This window comes from Prorops nasuta, unplaced genomic scaffold, assembly GCF_024137725.1.
Source record: "Prorops nasuta isolate Cenicafe-Biocafe unplaced genomic scaffold, Cenicafe_Pnas_1.2 PNAS00011, whole genome shotgun sequence".
Lineage (NCBI taxonomy): Eukaryota > Metazoa > Arthropoda > Insecta > Hymenoptera > Bethylidae > Prorops > Prorops nasuta.
Window position 1 is genome coordinate 3,612,898 of NW_027116808.1, and position 18,721 is coordinate 3,631,618.

The 18,721-nt window shown below is 43.1% G+C and overlaps 2 protein-coding genes across 11 annotated transcripts in view; one reads left to right on the forward strand and one right to left on the reverse strand.

The window, feature by feature from the left end:
* Positions 1-104: 104 nt before the first annotated feature.
* The window catches only part of SLO2 (slowpoke 2), a 64,708-nt gene continuing 46,091 nt past the window's right edge, over positions 105-18,721 (reverse strand). For 3 of the 9 annotated variants that reach the window (XM_066734098.1, XM_066734099.1, XM_066734104.1), the window contains 19 exons: positions 18,637-18,711; positions 17,996-18,079; positions 17,812-17,906; positions 14,167-14,350; positions 13,419-13,583; positions 12,992-13,212; positions 12,696-12,893; positions 12,361-12,587; positions 11,818-12,267; positions 10,825-10,986; positions 10,565-10,718; positions 7,120-7,225; positions 6,917-7,044; positions 6,583-6,834; positions 6,327-6,495; positions 5,267-5,452; positions 5,072-5,203; positions 4,456-4,569; positions 105-3,977 (listed from right to left, as the gene is read on the reverse strand). In XM_066734098.1, coding sequence (XP_066590195.1) covers positions 3,072-3,977; positions 4,456-4,569; positions 5,072-5,203; positions 5,267-5,452; positions 6,327-6,495; positions 6,583-6,834; positions 6,917-7,044; positions 7,120-7,225; positions 10,565-10,718; positions 10,825-10,986; positions 11,818-12,267; positions 12,361-12,587; positions 12,696-12,893; positions 12,992-13,212; positions 13,419-13,583; positions 14,167-14,350; positions 17,812-17,906; positions 17,996-18,079; positions 18,637-18,711 — 4,008 coding nt within the window. In that variant the 3' untranslated portion in view covers positions 105-3,071. The remainder of the gene's footprint in view (positions 3,978-4,455; positions 4,570-5,071; positions 5,204-5,266; positions 5,453-6,326; positions 6,496-6,582; positions 6,835-6,916; positions 7,045-7,119; positions 7,226-10,564; positions 10,719-10,824; positions 10,987-11,817; positions 12,268-12,360; positions 12,588-12,695; positions 12,894-12,991; positions 13,213-13,418; positions 13,584-14,166; positions 14,351-17,811; positions 17,907-17,995; positions 18,080-18,636; positions 18,712-18,721) is intronic. The other 6 variants (XM_066734101.1, XM_066734100.1, XM_066734107.1 and 3 more) reach the window with 6 other exon arrangements.
* On the forward strand, positions 7,271-11,797 carry LOC136777657 (facilitated trehalose transporter Tret1-like). 2 transcript variants are annotated; one of them, XM_066734113.1, is made up of 5 exons: positions 7,271-7,600; positions 7,685-7,944; positions 8,023-8,304; positions 8,393-9,143; positions 11,236-11,797. In XM_066734113.1, the coding sequence occupies exons 1-5, from the start codon at positions 7,540-7,542 to the stop codon at positions 11,274-11,276; spliced, it is 1,395 nt and encodes a 464-aa protein (XP_066590210.1). In that variant the 5' UTR covers positions 7,271-7,539; the 3' UTR covers positions 11,277-11,797. The 2 variants fall into 2 exon arrangements, with proteins under 2 accessions (XP_066590210.1, XP_066590211.1); XM_066734114.1 differs by lacking the exon at positions 11,236-11,797 and having other exon boundaries at positions 7,273-7,600; positions 7,674-7,944; positions 8,393-9,424.

An 18,721-nucleotide genomic window follows, 5' to 3' on the forward strand; every position in this document is an offset into this window, starting at 1 on the left:
GAATCGATTTTGGCAGAGAGGAGAGATACCACAGTGTGTGTGCCTGTGTGTGTGTGTGTGTGTGTATAGGAGGGAAAGGAAACACAAGTGTACATACGATCGTATTGCTTTATAATAATTTATTTATAATAAATTTACACTCACGTAACGCGCGAGTCACGTGTTTTAAATATCGATACACTCTTTTCTCCTGTTTTCCCCCTTCACAGTATTTTACATCGCGTAGTACAATCGTTCCTAGAATTTTGTTCGTGGTCAGGGAATGCTTAGTCGCTTAATTTTTATTGTAAGAACATTGGAGACATCTTCTCAAATGAAATGCAGACTTCGGGAACTCGCGTTAGATGATGAAAAGAATTATTTTTCTCTCTTCCTCGTCGAGCCACAAAGTGCCATCTCAGCTTTTGCAGCTCGACATTCGTGAGACATGTTTTGCTTACGTGACGATTTTGGCAGGTAAACGCGAGTAGGTGAAAGGAAAATTAAATTTTTCTCTAAGGAGCTAAAAAATTGGTCAACGATTCGCGATCGATCTTTTGGGCGGTGCGGTTTCGAACTTGTCCGAAACGAAGAAACTCTCGTCGTGATTCTCGCTCTCAATGGAGGTATTTTGTTTCGGCAAATGAAATCTGGCTATCTAACAAAGGAATCGTTTAATTTACAGGGTGCAAGATTATCAAAATCTTCCTCGTGTGTCAGGCACGAAAGAAAACATTTGCTCTATTTCATAATTATTTTTATACGAATTAATTGACTAATACGACTATTTCCCTTCGTACCTGACGTTATACTTTATAGTCTCCTCGTTACGGACAGCTCGAAACGTTGTTCTTTTCGGGCAGAAGAAACATTGTCGCATAATGGAGTATGAGTATATATCGTTTCCATTCTATCGCGTAATATTTCTATTCGATCAAATTGAAATCATTTACGATGAACCTATATTTCTCCATCGCTTCTACCATTAATTATTTACACATTTTGAAGAGTGTCGCGCTCGCTAATCAATTTGTTTCTAGTCGAAAATTCACTTCTACATTGGTTTTTTTCTTCGATTTTCATTAACAATTGGAATCCCCATGTCTACGTCGATTTTTCGTTGCTACCGAGTCGAGGAACGTCGGCTCGATCGATCCAGCCATTAATTAATAATATATATATATATATATATATATATATATATATATATAGTTGGCTAATTTTACTCGTCGACGCGAATGAAGCTCTCGACTCGTGGCACATTGTTGCTGGGTTTAAAACATAGAAAATGATCCTTGTACTTTCTTCGCCGAAAAATATGTTGCTTTGTATGAACTATGTACAAAACTCTACAAGTTATTTCTCGCTTGTCAGCGGTGCTTGCTTCCTATATAATCAAATGGCGAAGTTTACAGAGACAGAGAAGGGAGAGAGAAAGAGAGAGAGAGAGAGAGAGAGAGAGAGAGAGAGAGAGAAAATTGTTGTTAAAAATTGAAATAGCAATGCAAAGAATTGAAAGTGTAAATTGGTCAAAGAATGATTGCATTTGGCTGGAAGCGCCAATTGCTAAAGCGCTTTTTCATTGATACGTGAGAACTCGTGCTAATTCAGCTATTTCCTTAACTCATTATAACGGATTGTCCAAATTAGAATCAGTGAAAGAGACTGAGAGTTTACTAATGATAATTTTCTTGACTAAAGACTGATCTCTTGTTAACTCCGTCTATAATCTCGTAATTTAATTTTCAACGGATTTTATTAACTAATCTGATCGATAACTCGAATTCAAACACTATGACTAATCGATCTCTTATAATTTAATTCGATCGTCTCTCCAACTAGATCAATTAATTGGATCGCTTCGTGGATTTGGTCGTACTGTCAAAATTGTCTAATCCTCGATTATGGTTATCTAAGAGAGGGGAGGATAAGTCCTCAACTTGCCTATGAAAATACTATGATAATTAATTCTTCCTTTAATTACAGGATAAGCAATAAAATCGACAGAGCACCAGAGTGAAAATCAAATCTTTATTCTGACCAGCAGATTAATCAGTGAAATTCAACGAGAACCAGCGTATAGTCAACAAGCATATATAGATATAATCGTGTGCTTCATCGAATTTATCATTTTCCTTCGTCGAATGTGGCAAAGCTTTCAGATTAGAATTAATTAATGAATATCGTTCGTATCTATTCTGCTTCCTCTCAGGATCCGAAAGTTTGACACTGAAAGCACTTTTGACGCGTTATGAGCAATCTGTTGTTTTTTTTCTCTTTTAAACCTTAAAACACGTATATCCCTAAGTGACCTAGGTCTCGTCTAAAAACGCACCCTATAAATACGCATAAGATGATTTTTATTTTTTTCGCTACGTTGTCGCTCTCGTCATGATATGATTACAATGGTCATATACGCTTATGTATATATATATATATATATATATATATATATATGTATGTATGTATATATATACTATGTATAATATTATAGATCCGTGTGTGCATTAGCATATGCATAAATATTTGAACGTCCGCTGGTACAAAATTATTTTCCTGGTAAGCGCATACATCTTACTTCCACCAAGAGACGATTCTCGCCTGAATTTTTACATTATTATTTCAGACACGACGTTATTGTTCTCGGCACAAGCCTGCTGCGCGCGGAACGTCGTCGTCTTCTCGTATATAATTTTAATTTGGTCTCATCTTACAAAGTCGATGCTCACACGACTCGACGTACGAAACTTACAAATTCGTTAAGAGTGACGAATGGACGAACGAAACTCGAACGGTCTGAGAAACGCAATGATCGGAGAGGACAAGACGGTGACAAAAAAATCTGCGAGGTTCGATCGCGCTTTGAAGAGAAATATAGAGAAAAAATCCCACCGAGGATGTCGGTGGATAGCAGAAAATATAGTTTTTCGTCTGAACTAGCATACATTTTTACTTAGTAGACATTTTGACTGTGTTGAACAGAGCGAGAGGTAGTCTGGCGATCTGATATTTGCTTAACACGCATGTGGGAACGCTTAGAGCCATTTTTTTCGCGTCACGCCAGAGTATCTGCGCCCCCACATAAGGTTATATCATACTATCGTCCCCTGGATGTGCGGGGGATCCGGGGACGATCCTTGGATCTGAGCGGACTGCGCGGGTCCGAGGGAAGCCTGCATGGAGGCTGGGTCGTACAAGCCGCCGAGGGATCCTCCGAGTCCGGGGCCGAGTTGGGGTCCGAGGCCAGCGTTGAGGATGGGCATGGAAGGCAGACCAACGTCGAGGATCCCGGTGTTGCTGGCCGAGACGAGGCCCTGGCAGCCGCCCTCTTCCGGTGGCGTCACCTCGAGCCCGATCGAGCCGTTCAGCGCAATCTTGATGGGATTGTGGTTGGATGGATGGGAGAGCGCCCCCAGGCCGATGTCCTCCAAACTGCTCTTCCTCCTCGGGTTCATCGACAGTCCTTGCCTCAGCGAGTTGCTGCGTCTCAGCAAAATGTCGTCCACCACTCTGAGCGAGTTGGATCGACCACGCAGGGTTCCCGCCACCGTCGGACTGTCCGGGAGCGAGAGCGAGTTGGACTTGGTGGTCCCCAACGGTGGCGCCCTCGACAGGCCGAAGCCGGAACCTCTTCTGCCGGCGGGGCTGGGACCACCGAGACCCGCCGATGCGACGGCAGCGCTCATCTGCGATACCAACTGAGCCGAGCAGAAACTTATGTTGCTCTTGCGACGAGAATTGTGACGCTCGAAGGTCTTCTGGGCCGAGAATGGACTCGGCCGTACCAGATACACTATATCACCCTCCTCCAACTTGAGGTCGCAGCTCGGATTGATTATCACGTAGGAGAGGCTGCTCCTCTTCTCCGACACGTCATCGTAGTCGGCTATTGGCAGATTCAACGACTCCATCCTCGACCTCACGAGGTTCGCTATCTCCGCTCTCTCGATCTGCTGTGCGTGGTTGTCCCTCGCTTCGTCTCCCAAGCTTACGGAGTACTGAGTTAAAAATGTGTTCGTTATTAATTACTTCGCAGGATCTTGATGAAACATTCGAGAGTTTTTCAGGATTAAACATGCCGAGATGGAGGAAGACATTTTTTTCCAAGGAACTAGGTTAAGCCGAAGGTGCTGGTACAAGGCGTGTGAAATACATTCGCGGCACGGACTTTTGGGTAGGGCGTGCGGCGTGTCCACTCCACACGTTTCACGCGCCTCGCGTGTATTACACGCGCCCTGTGTACCCGCACCTTGAAAGTTTGCATTCTGGTGCTTATATATGCGAGAAGCCAAGTGAGCTTGGAGTGACGAAGAGTGAAGAAAGTGTTATTATCAGGTAACCAAAAACCAGCAATGGTGGTCGGTGAAGGAGGAGGGAATCGTGAAGAATGGTTACCTGATAAAGTCTGTTCAAGAGTGTTGAATTGAGAAAGAGAGGAAGAAACATCGATAAAGAGACGGATCGACCGGTACTCACGGCTGAGGCACCCTTGTCTCGGGAGGCACAATTTGCAAGACACGAGGCAGCCGTCGAATGACGCACCTTGTACGTCACGCCGACGCCGGCGTCGCTCTCTGCATCTGAGTCGCCCTGCCAAAAACGATAATAAGCGGATCCACGTTTTACTCAAAAGAGACTCTAATTTCCTTCCTGCCCCGTCGCTCTTTGCTCTCGCTATGATATTCTACTTTGCACGCGCGCCTCGCCTAATTCTCTATATTTCATTCCACTATGGAGGATCGGGGGTCACATGGGGTCCAGAGAGAAAGAGATAGAGGAACTTTTCAGAGAGAGAGAGACTTATAAAGTTAGATATCTATATCTATCTATATCTATGTATATATAGTCATAAGATGTATTAAATAATTGATCAGTGATCTAATATTGTAGCAAGATGCGGGTATCGAATATTGATTATTATTGGCTGGCAGAGACCGGAAGTGGGGAGATGGGAGGCTTGAATAGAGCGAGAGCATGAACATGCGCTAGTCACAGGCGACATTCAAATTTCTGACCTGAGCGATATTACACTGTCAGGGTTTACCATTAAAGTCTTTAACCATACCGCGAGATTATTGAAATCTCCACTCACGTGAGAACTGTCCGATATCGTCGTGTCCTGCGTCCTATAAATCCCAATTGGAATTTCGCATGTGGTCGAGCACAATTTTTGGTATAATCTGCCGTACGTCCTTATCCACATGTCGTCCTTGCTTATTCTCATCTGGAATTTAATTACGAGTTTGTTGGAAATTTAATTTCATCCTGAATAATCATTTTCTTTTACCGATGTGAGAAAGCCGGATCCTGGAGCCTGATCGACGCCGAGCAATAGTCTGACAAAAGTGATGACGTAATCCTTGACAAAGGCTTGGTAGAGCAGAGTATCGAGCATGGACGCACTGAAGACACTTCCGGCGGCGAACGGAAGCCGAAACATGTAGGAGATGTGCGAGCCTCTCTCTTTCTCTCTCTGTTAATTAAAAACAATTTGCAAAGTTAAATCTCGTTTGCCGGTCGTCTGCTTTCAATAATAATAATAATAATAATCCTGTTTTCTCTAAGATCTATTTATTCACACAATTGTTTTATCCAGAACGTGCATTGGATTTTATTTTCAACTATAAAATTAATACACTGATATATATATATATATATATATATATATATAATTGTTTATAAACTTTCATATATAATATATATATATATATATATATATATACTATAATGCTTTGTCTCGTTATAAAATTCTACGAAAACTCTTGCAACAAGTTTCTCATTGAACTTAAAATGTGCAGGTATGATCAAGCCTATGTACATTGTCATTTTGGCTCACAGTAATAAGATATCACAGTGTTTCTCATTGATCTCGACAATTTACATTCCAAGACACGTGATTATCGTTCGGTAAAGAAAAAAACTAACCGAGGAGATAAATGCATAATATAAACCATGCTTTTAAAGTATATAGAAAGCTGAGCAGGCGTGAAATCGTCTCACTGTCAAAGAGACCTATATATATATATATATATGTATGTATAATATATGCCTACAAAAGCAAAGTTTCATCTCGAGGCACGTGTCATTAATTTACAATGATTCCTTCTTGACGATAGCTACTGACAATTAATTCGAAAAATTCATGACATGTTTGCCGATGCACTTGCGAAGACCTGTGCGATGAGATAACGGCACTAATCTGTGAAGCAGCGACTATTCTCTAATGATGTATATAGAAATAATTAAGGGAAGGTGAAAGAGAGCAGGTAGAGATCATTTAGCAGTCAATCGTTTCAACAACCAGTCAATCATCAATCAGAGCTTGAGAGTGAGTGATATCGTGTTACCGGGGAGCCCATCGAAGGCTCAGGATAGTTGTCACCGGAAGTAGCACTGAGGAGTACCTTTTCCATTTTGCTGAGGTGCAGTGCATACTTGTCGTGTGCCCGGAACTGCATGAATCGCATGTTGCCCGATTGGGACAGCTCCGTTATGCTCTTTATACTCGGAAAAAATCTGAAAATTTACATTTGTTTTTTCATACCGTTTGACATTTTACTCGTTGATCGAGATATCGAAAGAGAGACCGGATATTGAACTAACTTAAACATAGTTTGAACGGCTACGATGGTATTGCAGTCCGCCAGGGTATCTTCCTCCGCGGAATTGTTCAGCTCCTTATTTACGACCACGACATTTTCTGCCAAAGTGATACCAGCGCGAAGCAAATCGTCCAAACAGTCGATCGAGCCCAGCATCCAATACACCAATGGGAAATAGGAAACAGCGTCGAGAAACGCAATTTCCGGCCTCCTCTCCAACAGTAGAATAATTGGATTCAGCGATGTTTTCGATCTAAGAAATAAGCAAAGAGGGAAAGACATTTTGGTGTACCATTATTATTATCCCATTTATGCGTCTGCTTTTTTATCCTTACCGGAAGTGGGCTCTCAAGGGGATTATGAAATTATAGATTCCATTGCTGGCGTAATCAGCCGCCAGTATTATAGTCTTGTTTTGCCAATTGTACTCCTTCGCGTTTCTGTAACTGCAGTGCTCGCAAACCTGAGGAAGGGAGAAACTGTTATAGAGGAATCGTACCTTGAAGAGGCTTGCTTTGGGACGAATTGGAAAAATTACCTGAGCTAATTGAAGACAACAAAGTGGCTTCTTTTCCTTGAGGAGGTAGCATAGGGTGGGTGATACTCCGATGAAGGGTGAAACTGGTGGGAATCCCTTGACGATCCTGTAAATGCAAAGAGGTCGTTAGTCAACTAATAATTACTAACGTGTAATTATCATCCATTTGGCATGGAAAATATTCGCACGTGTGTGATAAGAGCGGAGGACAGATAAATGTAATAACTCACGACGTTATTCCTCAATTATAGCTGTGACCGATGAGTTTATTTTTTTCATTTTACTCACACATTATTAGTTTCCTTCGACACTGCGTCTCTGTTCATTCTCGTTCGAATCGAGTTATATTTCTATATAAGCATGGAGAGATAGTCGAGATATCGAGAATTAGCACGCGTTGAATATTTATCACTCTCCGAAATGTTTCCTTTCGACAAAAAACTCAAACAGGGAAATAAATTTTATTCTAGTCTGGGATCACGTGAGTTTTGCTGCTATTGCGTATTCTCGAACATTCTCATTTCTCTAGATCTATCATATATTTGACGAAATAGGAATTTGCTAGTGAATTTAGGTGCCATATCCATGGGTATGACAGTGGGATGGGTGGAGCCATCCTTAGTTTATTTCCTTCTGCCAAAAAAGTACCACAATTCAACGCATATTAGGGACAATTTACAATGGACCATGAATCTAGGAGCTGGTTTCGGAGCTCTGGTTCCATTAGCAGTGATCGATTATTTTGGGAGGAAGACATCCTTCCAAAACGCTGCTGTCATCAATCTCGTGGCGGAATTTTTGCTGATCGGAGCTTCGAATAAAACGGTTCGGTTGTTTGCACGGTGCACCCCGAAGAGTTCTAAGGAATTTCATCATTTTCCATAATCCAACGAATAATTTCAGATGTTCATGGCAGCGGCTTTCTTGGGAGGTTGCGCGGTAGGAATATTCTTCACGGGCATGGTGCTGTACGTGGCAGAAATTTCGACCCCGGCTGAAAGAGGGACCGTGGGGGCCTTGGTCTCCTTCTGTGCCTACATAGGAATCGTATTTACCGATCTCATCGCGATCTTCCTAAACTGGCAGATTCTCATCTACGCCATATGCTTGGCCACCCTCACTTTCATCGCTTCCATGTCATTCTGGATGATCGAATCTCCACACTTTCTTCTCATGGAAGGCAAGGTATATACACCCTCGCCAATAAATAATTCACATGATTTCATGTTCAGCCTATCATAACTTTCAACGATTCTCTTTTAAACGTTGCCAGTCGCTCGAGACGAAATTGACACTGAAATCTTTGCGAGGAGTTGGATCAATTTTGGAGATCGAAGAGGAGTACAAGTCGATGGAGAGTTTTCTCAAATTGGAGCAAGATTCCCAGAGGAGACCGTCCCTCCGAAGTATATTCTGGCCAGAGAGAGTGAAAAAGTCAGTGGCCATAATTCTGCCGATTCTGTGCATCAGTCAAATGGTTGGAGGACACGCTATGGACGATTACGCGGAGGAAGTGGTGAACATTGTAGTGCCCCATTATGGGAAATTACTCTTATCGAGTCTGGACGTGTTATCGGTAGGAATTTGCCTATACATGATCGATAAAGTTGGCAGGAAGCCATTGTTAATGATTTCCATCATTGGTTCCGGCCTCTGTTGCTTCTCCCTCGCTATTTTTCGTTACTTCGGTCAAGATCAGTGCCGAAGCATCAACAACAAGATCGAAATCTCTGTGGGGATCGTTATTGTTTATTACTCGGTCTATTCGCTGGGTCTTATTCCCATTTTGCCTATTCTCACCGGCGAGTTATTCCCCAGTAGAATAAAAACAATCGCCGTTGGACTCTGCATGGCTTTCGTTTATTTGGCTGCTGCTGGTATGCAGAGTTTGTATTGGTTTTTCTACGTCAGATCCGGTACCTGTTTGGCTTTCGCAGCTTTTGCCATGTCTGGCTCCCTTGGCTGTCCCTTGGCAGTGACATCGATGCCAGAAACCAAGGGCAAAAGTCTCTATGAGATTCAGGGCGAGATTGAAAGCATCGCTGTGGTGATGTCATGATATAATCTGCTGTCTTCTGTCATATAATTGTCCCTATGCAGGTTTAATCGTAGATTCGATCGTTTATAGATAAACTACAGTTCTGTGTATATTATCGAAATAAAATTATAATTTCATAAATCGTTCAGGATTTTTTGGAGGGTTGAAACAAACGGAAGTGTTTTGCAATATAGTTATTTTGTAATATCAGTGTGAGAGAGTATAAAGAAAAAAAAAAAGAAAAAAAGAGAGAGAGAAATGAAAAATTGTTAAAAGCATAAAATGTAGACTCACCCTTTGAATCTGTGACGAGAGTCGTGCGGCAAGACGCAGTGCACAAAGATGATGCAGGAAGGAAGACATCAAAAACATCCACGAGGGTATTTTAAGGTGTCAGGCAGGAACAGCATGGAGCAGCCATTTCGACATCATATATCGTGCCATTTTTGGAACACGCGTCGAAAGACAGAGAGGACACATCGACAATCAAAACTTGCATAAGTAAAGAACGAAAGTGGAGTGGGAGATGGATGAATTGGTATCAACATAGACGGCCCAAATAAAGTCGAGATTCTTTTTATCTTCCAATCGAGACCCTATCCGACGATATTAAGCCTATATATATATATATATATATATATCGAATCCTATAGAAGGATCTATCAATTTATTTCTCCAATTTGTTGTTGTGAAAATGAAATTAAAATTGTTGCTGCTCGAAGAGAGGTTCTTTTCCATTAAAAAGGACTATGAAACTAGTCTAATTGTCTTGGATTTTTGCTGTCACTTCTATACAGAGACGGATAAACCAAGGGCGCAATTCTCGCGAAGCTATAAGGATTGACGATAAAATCTCGAGGACATCGTTAAATAAAAGCGTCGTAGAATCTATCACAAACAGATGCACATACAACATTTATCATCTCGTAGTGGTGGTACACTGCAGTCTGGGACGGGGATGCAAATATGGAAATGTCGGGATAGGGGCCGGGAAACAAAAAAGATATTATTCTATCGAGATATGCATTGTAACTTTTGATGCAGGGGAGCGTGGCATGCAGGGATTATAGTGCGAGATCGTTTCTTTATTAAGACTGTTCCAAGGGTGCAAATATCGTATACTGTGGAGATAATAAGAGGCTAAGGTTAAATTCATCGTCAAGAAAAAAATTACTCTGAAAAAGCTCTCTGTAAGAGATATATAAGCCTACTGGCGATAAGTCAAAGGGGTTGAAGAAAAAAAAAATATTTAACTGTGGATATATATATAATAAGTATGTTCTGTGGCAGATTTAGAGTCTGAAGAGTATAAGAATTTTTATTGGTCAAGCAATTGTAGAGAAGATTACCTTGGTTGTGTTATACGATGCGATAATTGAGAGGGTGAGTAAATTTGAAGAAACTTACGCAATTTTCTCGCTGGGCGATCTCCAAGGTACGTCGTCGTCCATTTCGTCCTCGGACTCGTCACCTTCGTGATCCAAGGACTCTTGGCCAGGAAGGTGAAGGGTCGAGCTCGTCATCATATCCGGTACTGGTAGTATACTTGGTCGTCTGCTTCCTGAAGGTTACCAGCCAATCAGAAAAAAAAAGATTCGTTGCATTTCCAGCTGATATCAAGTGTTATATATATATTTATTCGATTAATTTGTAATCGCAACGCAAACCTCTTCTTTGCATTAGGATTTCTGGACTAAGCAGATTTGGATTTGGATCCAGAGATCGTGGCACGTCCAAGTGATTTCCCGTCACAGGAGTCTGTGGCGTTGATCCACCTTCCTTCAAACATTGTCTGGAATCTCCCAGCATTCCTGGGTCAAGGTACGTTGCTATAAAATCACAAAGCAATTAATCTCTCATTGACAGTAAAGTGCATTTTTTACGATCTACGCGTAAAAAGGAAATATCTCCAAGTTTTTCTAGTCGAGGAAAATAAATATTTCTAGGCGGAGCGCGTGGGTTGTTTCACCCCTAGATTTATAGACTGGCTTAGATCACAAGCCGCCATTGGATCGATGGTTACGTAAGGGGACAATATTTTATGACACAACCCCAACCTCCGTGCCTTTATTTAGGAGAGAACTACCGTACCTCTACAAAAGATCATAAAAAATGGTGAAATTCCAGAGAGATACTCAAAAGGTGACCTCGTTAAACGCTATAATAAGTGGCCTACAAATTTTCATTTAAATCCTATCAACCATTTAATTTGCAATCTTCCATATCGTGGTGCTGTCTCTCGTGTTCGAGTGTGTAGCTACATGTATGTTGCATGTTGACATTTTAGCATGGGAAACATCGAGTGTGCGCGTAAGCCAGCGCAGTGCAGTTATCGAAAAAGAGTATAAGAACGGATCAAAACTTAATTTCCCATTATCGACTCGTCAATCTTTAACAAATCTTTATCGGAAACCAGTAAGCACGATAAAATATATCGCACGCATTGTCTACAAATTTAAAAATATATACACTAGTCTGTTATTCCGGGATCGGACAGATCATGCCACTAACAATTGGATCAAGCAGCAAAGTATACCATACACGCATAAACAACAAAATTCTGAATCTACCAAAAAAGAAACAATAGCAAAAGAGGAGTACTCGTATAGAAAAAATCGAATAAAGAAGAAAAAAGGCAGGTAGGCGCATGCGACACTCACGGTGAACATCGGATGCTAGTAGGTTTTGTTGTTGGAGTGGTGTGGGCGTGCTAGGGAGGACCTGTAGAATAACCTGGGGTACCGGGATCCTGTGAGGGACCTGAAGACCCCCGCCACAAGACCCCGACTCTGTCACCGAAGGGAAAAGAATTTTGCTGTCGTTTTGAGTGTAACCGTTGCTGATTGTACCGTTCCCAGGTCCAGCGATGCTGCAGCTCGTCGATATCGTCGTGGTGGTGGTCATGGTCGTGCCCATCGACGAGTTGACGGCCGCTGCACCACCCGTCATGGTCGCCCCGATCGAGGAAGGCTCGGTCTTCGTCTCGATCACCACAGCAGTCGAGTCTATGGCGCTACCTTGATGATTGGCAACCACGAACGCCGAATTCTCCTCCTTCGTTATGCTCATGTAGTAACACGTGTCCGTCTTCTTCATGATGTGCCTTGGACCTACGGAAGGACGCGTGCCACGGTAATTCAGCAGTTTATGGCTCCCCGCATCGATCCTCCTGGAGCAGGGGCTTAATTGGGACGCGTAATTACCTGGATTTAACAGTATAGTGTCCTCGTAAAATTCAGGCAGTTCCGCTGGTCTCACCGCTACCAGGGCTACGCCATATTTGCGATGGCTGTGGAAGGACGCGTAAGTGAAAGACTTGCCCTCGTACTCCCCGAAAAATCTCGAGTCCCCCAGGATTATGTGGTAAATCTCGTTACCGGAACACTTCCCGTAGAGCCTGTGCCACTCTTCCTGCGACTGTTGGCCCTCCCTGAATCAAGCGGTAATTTTCGTTGGATTTTTAAACCTCGTGGATGTAGGAGGTTATATCGTGGTGGTCGAAGGCGTTGAGAGAAAAATTGGCGAACGTTATACTCACTGTCCTCTCGACGTGTGTAGCAGCAGAGTAACCAGAGTGGACGCTCCGGGACAAGTGCAGTTGTTGGCCAAAAGGGCGTATTTGAACTCATCCTCGCAAACCACGTGCTCCGCGAATTTCACGTGAAGTTTGTTCTCCGGACGGAAGATTTGTACGTACTGAGGAACGTTTGGCGCAAAATCTTTCACTGCCCACGATCTGATCATCGAGTTTTTGTTCCGGTGATTAAAAATAAATTTAGTTTTCTACATATGTATAAAAAAAGTATTATATATATATAGGCTAGTGAATCGAACCTGAGAATCGTGTGTTCGTCAGCGGCAGTTTTATCCGCGTAATTTCTCGCGGCGAGAACGAAACAAGCCTCGGCCTCGTTCATCCTCGCTCTGACAAGGTCACCGTCCTTGAGACAGGAGCCCTGGATGTAGATGACCCTCTGCGCCCAAATTGGTACTTGGAGGATCATCCTCATCGTTGTGTCGAGTTCCATAGGGGAAAGAAGTACCACGTAATAGTCCTGCGATTCAAAAGCGTTGGGGAATCTTGTAAAACTTGCTGTACTATATATATATATATATATATATATATATATATACGAAACGTGAAAGACTCGGGTCAAGCTAGGAGCAGAATCTTGGTACTTTCAGAGTTTCGGTGTACATATATATATATATATATATATATAAGATAGTTGGAAATTATAAAGCTTCGTTTATGAATTACCTGTAACAATGGATGGGCATAGAACTCGTTTAGAAAGTCCATGATAGTATCCGCTTGCAGAGTTGTACTGCAAACAACTACGTGCTTCTCGCTTTGTGCCCTATGGGAGGAATAGGATCCACCTAGTTTCTGTCGCTCCATCCAAGTAAAGGCCAGCTGCTCGAACTGTACGAACAAGCCAATACAATATCACGCCAATCTGAATATCATTCCATCGCGAAAGGTACCGATGTAAATCGATCAAACGCTCCAATTAAATTACAAATTAAAACTTTCGTCCTGTCGTGCTAACCGAGCGAGTTTCCGAGCTATAAAGGAGTTCTCCAGCGCTGGTCCAGGCATCATTTTTCAGTCCGGTATGCCAATGAGCCATTGTCGAACGAAAGTGAATTATCCGGATTCACGCGAATTTGTAAAAAATCGTTTTCATGCAAAATTCCGAGGATTCTCCATGACGAGATAACTGGGCAATGTACATATATATATATATATATATACACGTGCAATTGACAGGTAGTCAAACGAACGTGTAAAGCTTTCGTCGATCAGGGAAATCGACGAGTTCCCAACGTTCGATTTGGGAGGAACGGTCGACGGACGCTCATGGCCACTGGTATAATTAACGCCGAGTGTACTTGGTCGAATTTCGACAAAATTCGTACAGGTGGACCAACGAGAAGTCGACAATATTTTCTTTATACTCGATTTAGCGGGAAAACTCAAAGTGTTTGTCGTCGAGGGGTTTTACCTGTGTGGGTAGAACTATCAGAGCGACGCATATCATTATGACCATGTAGAGCTGCGAGGGCCAAATGTCAGGCACGAAATCTCCGTATCCAACGGTGGAGAACGTCACCACCACGTAGTAGGTGCTCTGAAAGAGGTTCAGGTGCCTGTGTCCCGCCCTCTGAAAGTGCTGGATCCCGCATACGCTGCAAAAGGTAATGCGGAGAGTGTTTAGCGTGGATGTGTGGGTAAGGATTTCATCCCTCGAGTGTATATCGACGAGTTACGTTTTCGGTTTCGAAGCATTCATTATGGACACGGCCTCCTTTCTATATATACCCCTACCATCCACACATTTCTGCACGGCGTCGTTCTATTTCGACTCGTCGCAGTCTCGCGCTTCCAACTTTTATTTTCAATTATCAGAAAACAGAAGCGATACGGCGGCTGCCGTTAATTAAATCTGGCGGTAAAAGTTCGACAAATAGAAATAGAAGTGAAGCGAGTCGTTCCTGGGGGTGGTTTTTGTGTGTGTGTGTACAGTGGTGGGTAAATCTATTCGCCGCGCGTGCATACCGAAGCAACGATATTAAGACGAGGACGTCCAAGTGTGCACGTGTATGCTATCGATGCTATTTATCGGCCAATTTTCTCATTTTTCTCCGACTTTTCACGTGTATATGTGGTATACGGATATAGACTCTGGGTTGATTATATTAGTGTCGGTATATTCATCGGGGGAGAAAACGCGTGGAGGGACTAAATGAGAGTCGTTCGGAAGAGTATTTTTGTGCTTTGGTTGTGCATCGATGGTGAAAATAGCGAAACTCGAGTGTTTGGTTAGAAGCGACAGTTGAGACGCGGAATTATAGTACTTAAGGGGATTTGTTATGAAAAGGTTCAAAGGTCAACGGTTTTTCGTTGACGTAAGGAGCGAGGATAAAGGGAAAAGTGTGATTATTGAAAGATCAGGGTGAGGCGAAGGGTTTTCCCGGCGAATAGGCGGACGTTACGAGGGGGGGGGGGGGGGGGGGGGGAAGGAAAGATTCGCGCGTGGTTTATGTTGGAAACGCAGGCTTTGGTTCATTTTGGCGCTGTTACTTTTTACGGCACCCATGGGTCGCCGCGTTTCCTCGTGACTGGCCAGAGGAAACGGCGAATCGTCGCGTTAAAAAAAAGGAGGGAGGAAAAAAGAAAATAACGCTCGCGCTCTTTTTATTGCCGCATGACGTTAACGCACGAATTTGCCTGTGCGGGGAAACCAGTGAAATTGAATGGGCGAGCGATAACCAGGTCGCCTACGGTATTTCCTGCCAATGTCCTTTATATAGTGGCTCGTAGCACGCGGAAATGCGATAATCTTTGATAAAAGATTACCTGGCAGGGATAAAAAAAGTTTAGCGTCTTTAAAGTGGAGAAATAATTTTTTTAACAAGCTTTACCGGTAAGTTGTAAAAATAAAAAAATCGATATCCGCGGGAGAAAAGTGGATCAATGCAATCAGCGGCAGGTACTAATGTAATGGCTCGTTCGATTGGTCGGACAAGATGGTATTGAGTCGTCTCCACTTTCCGGACGTCATAGCGAGACACAAATACGTCATAATGGCACTCGGTGACAAATTGCATTGTTCGCGAGATCGATATAGCTGGGTGTGGGAACAATGGTCGATAGTTTGCTTGTTTTTTTTCTCTCAAAAGTGTGAAAGAGAGAGAGAGAGAGAGAGAGAGAGAGAGAGAATGGTTCGTTGGCCACTCGTCAATGTGGAGCAGTGCGCAGCCTCTTGCACGCAAGCCGAGTGCAACCACTTTATAATTAGTACTTAAGTAATTGCTACCAGTATGCAATTACTTACTATTATTGTGCAATCGATGCGCGATCAGCAGCTATAACGACCAATCGCCTGACGTACCACGAGCGATGAACTAAAAATATGCGATGACCGGTAGGAATTTTTTTCTAAAATTTCCTTCTCCCGATCCTAAATAAGCTTTCACCTTGCCACCGAGAGCTTTCATCTCGGAATGATATCAGTTTTGTCCCGGAGATGGGAAGGTAAGAGGGTGGCAAGGCTTTAACGATGAAAAATGTGGAATTTTTCGAGCGACCTATGAAAAATGTCAGAGTTGCTTGTCTTCCTTTTGAGATAGAGCGCGGATTAGCCAGACCTAGCCGTTATAGAGCAGTCGTTGTCCTTTAAGATATATAGTAACCGGAGCCAAAGGTACCGTACGTCGTAGACGGCCACGTAACTTCGTCGTTGTTAGCCTCGACGACGATTTATTATTCCAGCAACAATCTTTCCTACCCCTTAACTATCCACTTTTCACACACACACACACACAAAAGTCAACTCCTCATCCATACCATTAGGCGCAGCAGTATATAGGAGAGATTCGTTGGCACTTTCGAGCAGCTGAAACGAAAAGGAGAGAAATTTATATATCTAATGGGTCGAAGGTCGAATCGGAGACTGGAGCGAAAATCTTAGTCTGCCCTTGTGTGGCACAACCCGGTGTCGACGAAGCAAGGGCGAACAGCCGATAAGAGAGTCGTGCTAGAATTACACGGTAAATAATAAATCGTAGCGATCGATGATGATACCAGTCCATCTGCACAATGCGGCACGATAATTTATTAACGCGCGTCCCACATTTACGATCTGGGTCGATCAGCTGTGTTTCGTCGTATCAACGTTAGACTTTTCCAAGTTCTCGCGTAACGACCCGATGTCCTTTCAAGGTCAATTATCCGCGCGAGCGACGACCTTCGGCTTTCCCGCCTCTTCCTTGCCGCTATCTCTCTTCTTCTGGTTATTGTCATCATCATCGTCATTGTTATGGTGGCCGGAGGGGAAAAATCTCCAAGAGCGAGAGGTTTCCGGAGGAGGAGAAAAGGCAAGGGCGACGGGGGTGGCCTGCAAGTTTCGTCGGTAAACTCGATAAGTGGATCTACGATGTAAGAGTTGGAAGCACGTGAGCGACCTGAATCCATATAAATACAAACTTTATAATCTTCCGAGCGAAAACTTTGCCTATTATTCGACGACTGTTCGGTAAGAGTCTCGATGGAAATTGAAATAATTTTCATAACACGTAGAGATTCGGTACGAGGGTTGGTGTACGCGGGGCTTTATTCGCGTGGTTCTACTACCTACACAGCATTGTGTGGTTTGCTGGGATAGAAAATGGTCGCTGCGGATGCTCCGATGCCATTTGGGGCCGTTGATTGATTCGCCGGGACAGCATTAGCATAACTCGATCGTCAGCCTATTCGACGTACGTGTAAATACCATTTGGCATCGATTACATCGATCCTGTTTGCAAAACAGACTGGCGGTCGACTCCCAATCTGGGGAATTCACTCGGGCCTCCGCGGTCCCGCGTATGTCACGAGGCTTAAAATTCGAGGCAACGAATTAACGTCAGAGCCAACTGGAAAAGGATGTCTAGCGCGTTGGATGCTTGATTATGTGGATATATATGCACCGCAGGCAAATTACCTAGCTCGAGGATCAACCTCCATGACAAAGGAGCGGGAAACAAAAGCTGCGGCTTCTTTCTGGGCAAAATAAAACTGTGGATACAAAGGCGAGCCAGGAGGCTCGTCCGTAGCTGCGCTTTATCCTGTTGCAAGGTCCGAGAAAAAAAAGAGGGTCATTGTTTACCTAGTAAAGACAAGGCACAGCAACGTAGCGCTAAGGATCATCAACTGCTGACTCAAGGCCGACTGGGATTTCTGCATCGCCCTGTGCAAGTCGTTCTGCAACAAGGACACGCGTACAATTTTCTCAATTATACACACACACACACGTATATCGATGCTTTTCACTACTCGTAGATCATACTTACGAACATGTTCTCCAAGGAGTGCTTCGCCAGCCAACAGTTCAGGAACACTGGGATGAAGAGGTTTCTCATGGGTGGATACAGAAGCTAAAAAAGAAAATTTATCGTGTTATTTATACGTTCTATATATATATATAAGAATAGCTATTGTAGTGGTGAGGAAATTTCTAAATTATTTGTTGCTCTTGATGGAAAAGTGGAGAACCGGTAGGATTCGGAGATGACACTGGTGCTAATATTCAGTGGACGTTACTAGGATGTTTGGGAGGTAAGACGTTTTAATTAAATTCCGAAGCACAATGCCGGCTGTACGTAATATCGTTATCCTCCGTTCGCATTGAGATAAGGGTTAATCCTGGTGGGAATTGGGGATCGATAAATTATAGCGATCATGCTATATATTCTCTCTCTCTCTCTCTCTCTCTCTCTACGGTTTATTGCTCTGATAAAACAAGGAATGATAGATTATACGTCTATATATATATATATATATATATAATTGGAGGAATTCTTTGGATAAGATAAACGAGAAGTTAATGGAGTGTAGGAGTGTGCAATTTTTGTGTAGGATTGTCGAGTCGAGTGGTGGATGAAAATTATTACTGTAGTTGGGGTCTAATTGATTCTGCTGATAAATCACTTACCGTAATTGTGAAGGGGATCGTGTTCACCAGTTCCAAGATGAAGTGGAAGGACAGAAGCTGCTGCCAGACATTTCCCTGTGGACGA